This window comes from Ceratotherium simum, chromosome 34 (assembly GCF_057802395.1).
Source record: "Ceratotherium simum simum isolate JZ-2026a chromosome 34, ASM5780239v1, whole genome shotgun sequence".
In the NCBI taxonomy this organism is placed as follows: domain Eukaryota; kingdom Metazoa; phylum Chordata; class Mammalia; order Perissodactyla; family Rhinocerotidae; genus Ceratotherium; species Ceratotherium simum.
The window spans coordinates 13862331-13872714 of record NC_141933.1 but is presented as its reverse complement, the minus strand read 5'-3'; the positions used below and the strand labels follow the sequence as shown (position 1 = coordinate 13872714).

The following is a 10384-nucleotide window of genomic DNA, read 5'->3' as shown; positions in this document are numbered from 1 at the left end:
ATGCTATGTAAACATCACTACCAAACATGAATGCTTATTCTTTTCAAAAGTAGTTTTATATTGCTTCCATTAAGGGATGAATGGATAAGGAAGATGTGGTATATATACACAATGGAATACTACTCAGCCATAAGAAACGATGAAATCCAGCCATTTGTGACAACATGGATGGACATTGAGGGTATTATGCAAAGTGAAATAAGTCAGAGGGAGAAGGTCAAATACAGTATGATTTCCTTCGTTAAGTAGTAGATAATAACAACAATAAACAAACACATAGGGACAGAGATTGGATTGGTGGTTAGCAGAGGGGAAGCAGGGAGGGAGGAGGGCAAAAGGGATAATTGGGCACATGTGTGTGATGATGGGTTGTAATTAGTATTTGGGTGGTGAACATGATGTAATCTATGCAGAAATAGAAGTATAATGATGTACACCTGAAATTTATACAATGTTATGAACCAATGTTACTGCAATAAACAAAAAAATTTTTTTAAAAGTAGTTTTATAGGAAAAGAATTACTGAATGACTTTGTATGTGATAATATGATTTGATCATCAAACTGACTGCAATTTTTAAACTTTGGACAACTCAACTAGTTGCTTCACCACAGCCAAAGGAGGAACATACTGAATTGCATTCTTACTGCTTAGGAAGAAAAGAAAATAAATAGCCAAGTATTTTCAAATGAAGAGGCTTGAAACAAAAGAGAGAGAAAGAAAATGATTCAATGGAGCTGAAAAACAGCACCAGAGTAAAAGAATTTCTTTTCGTTGGCCTAACCCAAAATGAAGAACTGAACTTGATCTTATTTCTTTTCCTACTTTGGGTGTATGTGACAACTCTGCTGGGAAACCTCCTCATCATGGTCACTGTGACCTGTGAGTCTCGCCTTCACACCCCCATGTATTTTTTGCTGCGTAATTTATCTATTGTCGACATCTGCCTTTCCTCCATCACAGCTCCCAAGGTTCTGGTGGACCTCCTGTCACAGAGAAAGACCATCTCCTTCAACGGCTGCTTCACTCAGATGTTTTTCTTCCACCTTGTTGGAGGGGCGGACGCATTTTCTTTGTCGGTGATGGCATTAGATCGGTATGTGGCTATCTCCAAGCCCTTGCATTATGTGACCATCATGAATGGAGGCCGTTGCATTGGGTTAATAGTTGCCTCCTGGGTGGGGGGCTTCGTCCACTCCATCGTGCAGATTTGCCTGTTGCTGCCCCTCCCCTTCTGTGGACCCAATGTTCTTGACACTTTCTACTGCGATGTCCCCCATGTCCTCAAACTCGCCTGCACAGATATTTTTATGCTTGAGCTGCTGATGATTTCCAATAGTGGACTGCTCACCACACTGTGGTTTATCATCCTGCTTGTGTCCTACACAGTCATCCTAATGATGCTGAGGTCTCAGGCAGGGGAGGGCAGGAGGAAAGCCATCTCCACCTGCACCTCACACATCACTGTGGTCACCCTGCACTTTGTGCCCTGCATCTATGTCTACGCCCGGCCCTTCACTGCCCTCCCCACAGATAAGGCCATCTCCGTCACCTTCACTGTCATTTCCCCTCTGCTGAACCCCTTGATCTACACTCTGAGGAACCAGGAGATGAAGTCAGCCATGAGGAGACTGAAGAGAAGATTAGTGCCTCCTGAGAGGGTGTAGACTGCTCGCTCACTCCTTCTCACCACCTTTGAAAATGTTTCTCCATCCAATAAACTGTATTGACTAAAGGATTTCTAAATAATGTTTATATTTCTCCTAAGATACAAATGACTTTCAAAGATTCCAATCAGCATGCAATAATAATGTAAAAAGATGGGTTTCATGTTAAAAAGAAAGTAGAGAAATCGCATTGTTATTATAGAGGTGGATATTGCTTTTGCAATATAGCCTTGGAAGAAATAAAGAAAAGAGAATTGAAATACACTCAGACAATTTTATCACATTGGAATTGTTGTGGGTTTTTTTTTTTTTCAGCTCTACTGTGGTGTAATTAACAAATAAAAAGAGCATATGTTAAGAGGTATAACTTGGTGTTTTTATATATGTAAAAATGGGTTAAGGTGGGATCTCTATGTTTTTTCTTACGACTACACGGGACTCTACGATTGTCTAAATGAAATTATCAATAAGAAAAAGCAAAACGATATGTACTCAGACATTCCCACTACATTCCTGTTACCAGAAAGGGAGCTGAAACACATATTAAAAAATAATAATTAGAGGGGCCAGCCCGGTGGCACAAGCGGTTGGGTGCACGTGCTCCGCTATGGCGGCCCGGGGTTCGCCGGTTCGGATCCACGGCGTGCACTGATGCACCACTTGTCAAGCCATGCTGTGGCGGCATCCCATATAAAGTGGAGGAAGATGGGCACGGATGTTAGCCCAGGGCCAGTCTTTCTCAGCAAAAAGAGGAGGATTGGCAGTTGTTAGCTCAGGGTCGATCTTCCCCACACAAAAAAATAATAATAATAATAATCAGAATTAGAAACAATAATCAGAAAATAATGCAGTTTGGGCATTGGATTCTAAATGGTCTTTCATGAAGTAATCACATTTTAATGAAGGAAACACATTTAAATTAAGTTCTTCCTCTGATTCTATTATGTGAATAAATTAAACACCTATTACCTGAAGATTTTTCCACCTAAAGCCCACACTCCAGTGGTTGAGGCAGGTGCTTTGAAGTTAGCACAGCTTGAGTTAGAATATGGACCTCACCACCTGTGAGTTCTGTGACCTCATGCTTGATCCTAACCCTGACCTTCCTCTGAACCCCAGGCCCGCTGGCCACCCCCCCTCTGCTTTCCCTCCGCACCTTGAGCTTAGCTCGAGCACAGCACTCAGGACACAGTTTCAAATTCCCTGTCCTTCTTCTTCCTATCTCCCCCAGCATGACTCTGCTTTATTTATTGTGTCCCCACACCTGGCACATCAAGTAGAACATAGAAAACACTCATAGAAATTGTTGAATTAAAAAACTCAGTGAATGATTATCGCCTCTCACTCATTTCTGCTCCTCAAATTATTGGAAAATATCACTTAGAAAACAACTGATTCGTTCTTATTCTCTGTTAACAAGATTCTCTAAAAATGATAGAAACCTATGAAGCTGCTTCAGACAATGCATATGCATCCGAATAAGTTTTCACAAAGTGGTAAACACTATTCGATATATCAACTTGGCTTTTATTTGTTTACTTATGCTATTTATAGCTGCTAGGAGTTGTTTGTAACCTCTCCTTTCTGGAGGTAGATCATAGATCTTAAAATTTTGGAAACTACCAAAATGTTCTAGTTGCCAATGAGTAGAAATCTCAGTCCACAAATCAGACACTGAAAGGTCCTGAGGTGGGAATGTGCCCAGAGCATCCAAAAAACAGCAAGGAGGCCTTTGTAAGTAGATGAAAGGAAGTGAGTAGGGGAGAGGCAGTAGTCGAGGTCAGAGAGATAATGAGGCCATGAGACCAGGTCTTCAGGACCTTTTAGACCATTGTGAGGATTTTGATTTTCACATGAAATAAGATGGGATGCATTTGGAGGGCTTTGAAGAGCGGAACAGTGATGCGTGTTTTCACAGAATTGCAGGGGCTACCGTTATGAATAGGCTTAAGAGGAGTAAGGACAAAAACAGGGAGACCAATTAAGAGGCTCCTGCAATAGTCCCATGAAAAACTAATGAAGACATGACTTAGGGCAGTAATGGTGGAGGTGGCAAGAATTTTGAAAAACTTTGAAGGTTGACTGAGTGGGAATTGCTGATGGATCCAGTGTGGATTTCTGGGCTACATGTGTACCCTGTGGGAACTCCATCATCCTCTTTTTCCATCAGCCCCTTGAGATCTCCTTCACTCTCGCCTACGTAACCCCTTCAGGTCCAAAGGCTCCTTCCAATACTTGTGTGTCATCACAAGCTCCTTCCAATACTTGTGTGGCACACTTCAGGAATCACCCTGCGTGGGTGAAACTACCTAAGGAAGTTGTTCAGAATCCCTAAGACTAGACATTAACTTCCCAATAGAAAAACTACTAAGAGAAAACATAAAGAGTAAGGTAGAATTCTGGCTAAACTGACCTAACATGATTCTTGCTGAAGGCAGGCCAATGTGATCAGACATCACTGGGGGGATGGTGGAGGGTGAGGAACCCGAACAGATATCAAGGTGATCAGATATGGAGGGTTGGGGATTCTGGCTAAACTGACTTAGTAGGATTTTTGCTAAAATTGCACAATGCAGAGACAGCATGGAGGTCCAAAAGTCAAGGCCTAGTTAAAAAGTTCAGGGGAGGCTGAGTAGAGTCGGTCAAAGAGAGAATCTTTGTCACTGCTAGAAAATTTTAGACTCTAGAAAAATTGTGTGTTCCTAAGTATACGTGCCTGAGTCATATCTTAATTACTCCCACTGAAACAAGCTCACCATCAGCAGAATTTTTCCACAGCCACATCCAACTGTATTCCCTCTGATAATTCTCACACTACTGCTGGAATCAACGAATTGGTAAATCTGATGGAGCACTGTGAAGCAGTGTGGAAGAACCACGAAAATATAACTCCCCGAGTCTGCCCTTTTCCACAAAAAGAAATAAGAGATGCCACTGAAATCACTGAACTTCAAAGGGGTACTTAGCCAAATTTTCTGAAGATAATGATTCCCAAGGTTCGTGTGAATGTCATTTAAGATGTTGGTGAAGAAGGTTGGAGATTTTAGCTAAGAAATATAACTCTACGTGAGTGTGAACACCTATGGTGTCTGGGTGTGTATGCAGAAGAGTGAGAAAACAAGAGTGAGAGAAATTGAAACCTAAATGTAATTGTTAATATGCATAAATGTACTTTGACTAAAAATAATATAGTAAGTACACAAGATGCTGTGTTCCAGGGTGAAACTTCAGCAGAAGATAGCACAGCTAGGAAACATGAACAAAGAGGATATTGTAAACTAGAGTCATAGAAATTAGTTCAGTTTGGGAATTAGGGAAAAAGCAGCTCTTTTTGCCTGGGATTCCTTGAATTGCACAAAGATTTTTTTTTTTTTTACAGGTCTGATGTGGTTTTGTTTTTTTTTTTAATTTTTTTGTTTATTGCAGTAACATTGTATAATGATGTATACCTGAAATTTATACAATGTTATAAACCAATGTTACTGCAAGAAGATATGTTTCTTAGGCTTATTTTCTGCAGATGGATCTCCTCAGACTGAAATCTACATTGGTATTCCTTATGCTAAATGTAAAACTAGAGAGAAAATAAAATAATTCAAACCTTCAAAAAATTGAAAGAATAGTATAATGAACACTTACATTCCCTTCCTTAGATTTACCAAAAAATAAAAATTGTATAGCAATGATTTTCTTTCTTATCTTTCCATGTCCGTATGTTTGCATCCTTTCTTTCTAGCCGAACTTTCCACTCATAAGAAACTTTTGTATATTCAAGTGGTCCCGTAAAGCCAGACTTCCCTTTCTCTCCATTCCAATAGGGCCCAAACATAAATGCCACCTCCTGCATGTAGGTTTCTCTGAGCCTCTTGGTGAGTATCTTCTTTTACTCACAGACAGCTCATCTGTCTTTACAGGGGCCCTATCACTCACATATTACTATTAGATTTCAATTCTTTTTCCGCTGATTATGGATTGTATTCCTTTCTCTCAACAACATAGAACTCTGCCAATTTTCTATATATATTTGCTAAATAATTAGGTGGATTAAAAAGAGCAGAAAATCGAAGCAGAAGGTAGAGAATGGTGTCTGAAATACCAAAGGTAGTTTGTGAACATGGGACCTATTCCTTTCTGACAAAGAAGCCTGACATGGGGTCTGAATACTGTCTACCTTCTATCCTCCTGTGCAGACCATGTCTATTATTTATCTGGAGGTCCCTGTGGAAGGCTTTCATAACTAGTTTGTACCTCCTCAATATCTCCAGTAACTATATTGAGTTGATGTTTTCTGGTGATCACTTCCTCTCTTTAAACTAGTCAGAATTGATAGCACAGCTACCATTTACTCCAACACACTCCAACATTTCCTGATGACCCTCCAGTGTTAAGGTTACATACCATAGTACTAGTCATAACAGATAACTAGCCATGTATGCTGAGACTCTGCATATCTTAATTCGCCTAATCCTCATGACTTCCCTGGGATGTGGGTATTATTATAATCCCCATACCATAGACGAAGAAGTGGAAACTCCAAGAGGTCTCTCATTCACTGAAATCACACAGTGACAAAGCCAGAACTTGAGCCCAGATGGCTCTCACTGCAGAGACCATGCACTGGATTCTCTGGTCTGCTAAGACGATGTCAGATAAGAAGCCAAACCAAGCAAGCCAGGGCTCTCCTGACTATCATACACTGTCACCACCCTCTGGGCCACTCGCATGGACACTGAAAGAAAAATATCTCATATTTCCCCCAAAATAGTTTGTTCTAATGAAGCTGTTTAGATACATGTTCTGGGAAATATACACATCCTCTAAAAGATTGTCAGTACATTTAAAGAAGCTGTGTGTCTCTGACAGTTACTAACCCAGAGTGTTTCTTTAAGGTGACACATGTATAAGCACACATACTATTGATTAGGCAGTGCTCTAAGTTTTGATGCATTGTCATAGATTAATTCATTTAATCCTCACAAAAATCACACGAGGGAGGTGCTATTGTTTCCAAATCCTGATGCAGAGACTGAGGCCAAAGGGGTAAAGTACCTTCTCCTGTAGCACCACCAGTAAGTGCCCAGCTGGGATTTGAACAGGCTGTGTGATGCCAGAGGCCCCCAGGTATCTGCCTGTATGCTATGATACCTCTTGGGAGCTTTTTAAATTTTCCATATTAAGTAGACTTTGGACAAAAATGCACACAGAGGAAAGAAGACTTGAAAGGAAAGTGAGCTAGGTGAAAAGAAATGCCTTCATTTGAACTGGAAAACAAACCCAATGAGTGGGAGATAATGAACTATCACCTTTCTTTTGTTTCTGACTATGGTAAGAAAAAGAAGGTAAACTGCAAAGAAAGAAATTAAGTTCCATTTCAAGGATTCACAAAAAACAAAAGAATTCAAAAGCAATAAGATTATATCGTAAGCATATACTTAACATTTTAAGAAACTGACAAACCGTTTTCAAAAGTGGTTGCACCATTGTACATTCCCATCAGAGTTCCAATTCCTCTATATTTTTGTTGACTCTTGATATATCCATCTTCTTCATTTTAGCCATACTAATAGGTGTGTACTGTATCTCATATGGCTTCCATTTACATTCCCCCAGTGATCAATGATGTTGAGCACCTTTTGATGTGTTTATTTACTATCCCCATGTCTTCTTGTTGAAGTGTTTGTTCAAACCATTTGTCCCTTTTTTTAATTGGGTTGTTTGTTTTCTTACTGAATTTTACGAGTTACAGCCATTACACTCCTAGATACTTACCCAAGAGAAATGAAAACATATGTCCACACAGAGACCTATACTCAAATGTTCACAGCAGCTTTGTGTGTAAAAACCAAAAACTAGAAACAACCCACACGCTCATCGACAAAAGAATGAATAAACAAAATGTTGCACATCCATACAATAAAAAGGAAAAAAAATATTGGTACACACAAAAGCATAGATTTATTTTGTGAGTGAGAAAAGCTAGAGAAAAAGAGAGTATGCATAGTAGGATTCCATTTCTAGAAAATGCAAAATAACGGATAGTGACAGAAAGCAGATCAGTGGTTGCCTGAAGAAGGAGGGCAGAGGGGACATATTACAAAGCGTCACAAGGACACTTTCGGGGTGGTATATATATTAACTCTTAAACATCGTGATGATGTCATGGGTACATGCTTATATCAAAACTTATCAAAGTGTACACTTCAAATACACGAGTCTATTGTATGTCAATGATAGCACAAGTAACTTTTAAGAAATAAATTTGACCAATGAACAGAAGAGAAGCTCTCAGTTACCACTTGTGTTTCATACTGAGGAGTTATTCAACATCCAGGACTTTTAGTACCTAAAGTATTTTAAAGTAAAGACAGGCACAAAGAAATCCCCTTAAGGAAGAAAAGAGCAATAAAGAATTTCATGGCTTTAAAATTATCTACTTTTTCATAGCATTAACTCTGTGACATAAAAGGGAGGAGTGCTTCTGTGGAATTCAGTCCACAGAGAACCATTTTGCAATAGGGGTTCTTAAACTATGTAAATGGAGCACCTACTCTGGAAAAAAAATCCACACTCCTGCAGAACCTGAAAGGACTCCAGTCATACCAAATAGGCACTGCCTTTTCCACACACCAAACTGCCTCCATTTTTATATCCCTCCTGCCACAATCATCCCTCTCTGAATATTTAACATCTACTTCATCTTGGACACAGAACTTCTATGCTGAGAACATTGATTTCATGCGTTTTCTAAAATACTTATCATATAAAGATGAAAGAATAATTAAATGCATGCTTGTGTAATAAGATGTCATTTTGACACGTTACCAATAACCTCAGAACAGCTCTTCATGTGGTGATAACACCTCACGAGTCTTCAGACCTAATGCCTGACTCTGTAAACTTGAATCCATTAAGGGAAAGTAAACTCTTTCTGAAATAAAACTTTTAATTTTCTCCAAGCTACACAAAAAATAAGAACATGATTCAATGGGGTTGGGAAATGGCACCAGCATAAAAGAATTCATATTTCGGGGACTTACTCAGTCCCAAGATCTGAGCTTGGTCTTATTTCTTCTTTTGTGTTTTGTGTACCTGTCGACTCTGTGGGGAAACCCCCTCATCATGGTCACTGTGACCTGTGAGTCTTGCCTTCACACCCCCATGTACTTCCTGCTCTGCAATCTATCCATCCTTGACATCTGCTTCTCCTCCATCACTGCTCCCAAGCTCCTAGTAGACCTTCTGTCAAAGATAAAGGCCATATCTCATTCAAGCTGCGTGACACAGATGTTTTCTTCCACTTCCTCGGTGGAGCAGATATTTTTTCTCTCTCTGTGATGGCTTTGATCACTACATAGCCATCTCTAAGCCCCAGCACTACTTGATGATCATGAGTAGGGGGCGATGCTCCTCCCTCGTGGCTTCCTAGGTGGGTGGCTTTGTCCACTCCGTCACGTAGATTTCCCTATTGCTGCCCCTCCCTTTTTGTGGACCCAATGTTCTTGACACCTTCTACTGTGATGTCCCCCAGGTCCTCAAACTTGCCTGTACAAACACCTTTTCACTTGAGCCCCTGATGATTTCCCACAGTGGATTAGTCACTACCCTGTAGTTTATCTTCCTGCGTGTGTCTTGCACTGTCACCCTGATGACGCTGAGGTCTCAGGCGGGGGAGGGCAGGAGGAAAGCCATCTCCACCTGCACCTCACACATCACTGTGGTCATCCTGCACTTTGTGCCCTGCATCTATGTCTACGCCCGGCATTTCATGGCCCTCCCCACGGATAAGGCCACTTCGGTCACCTTCACTGTCATTTCCCCTCTGCTGAAACCTTTGATCTACACTCTGAGGAACCAGGAAATGAAGTCAGCCATGAGGAGACTGAAGAGAAGGCTCATGCCTTCTGTGGTGGAATAGAGTAAGAGTCTCCAACCTCTTCATCACCAAGGGCTCCTTTCATTATTTTTCCCCTTAGAGTCCTATTGATATACTCAAATACGTTTTCTTTAAACCAACTACACTTACTGGGTAACAATTTATTTTTCTATTTAAGTTAATACCCTGCTGATAACTCATGCTCCTGGCAAGATGAAGTAACTAGTGTTAAAGGATTGAGCTGATTGATGCATTTCCATTCAAAGAACAATGTGTCCATCAGGACAACTATATGGCAGCTGAAGGGACTGATTGAATCCAATCCCTTTTTAACAGGTGAGTAAATAGAAGCCCAGAGTGAGAGTGATTTACTCAAGATCTCATATCAACTTAATTACAGAGATAAGTCATCAGATACCCAATCAATCAATGTCTCTTCCAACATTTGAATGTAATTTATTACATTGCTGGACTTGTTTATGCCAAACTGCAATCCTGTTCTAGAAAGAGCTCATGTTCAGTGCATCTGAAGTACACATATATGGGTACATATGGCCCATCACAGATTAAGACACTTTTTCTGCTTAGTTAAATTCCATATGGGCCTGTGACCTATTGAGAACCTCAAAGGTACAGAATGGTTATCCTCCTGGATTCCTGCCAGGAATGAAGAAGCTTGGGAAGATTTCCTATAATGGCCTGAAGGGATTTCTCTTATGCAGAACTAGACGTGCCAGATTCACATTCTTGTGATGAGTTTAAACAAAGGCAGTACCTCAGGGATCCTACAGAAAGAACAATCCATTCTTATTATTCAAGAACTGATTTTCCAGTTGTAGCTTTA

The 10384-nt window shown here is 40.3% G+C and overlaps 1 protein-coding gene and 1 pseudogene across 1 annotated transcript; both read left to right on the top strand.

Moving 5' to 3' along the window:
- Nucleotides 1-731: 731 nt before the first annotated feature.
- Nucleotides 732-1669, top strand: LOC101387163 (olfactory receptor 4D10-like). Its single transcript, XM_004437765.2, has one exon. The coding sequence runs from the start codon at nucleotides 732-734 to the stop codon at nucleotides 1665-1667; it is 936 nt and encodes a 311-aa protein (XP_004437822.1). The 3' UTR covers nucleotides 1668-1669.
- Nucleotides 1670-8651: 6982 nt separating this feature from the next.
- Nucleotides 8652-9582, top strand: LOC101387404 (olfactory receptor 4D11-like; annotated as a pseudogene).
- The last annotated feature ends 802 nt before the right edge of the window (nucleotides 9583-10384 follow it).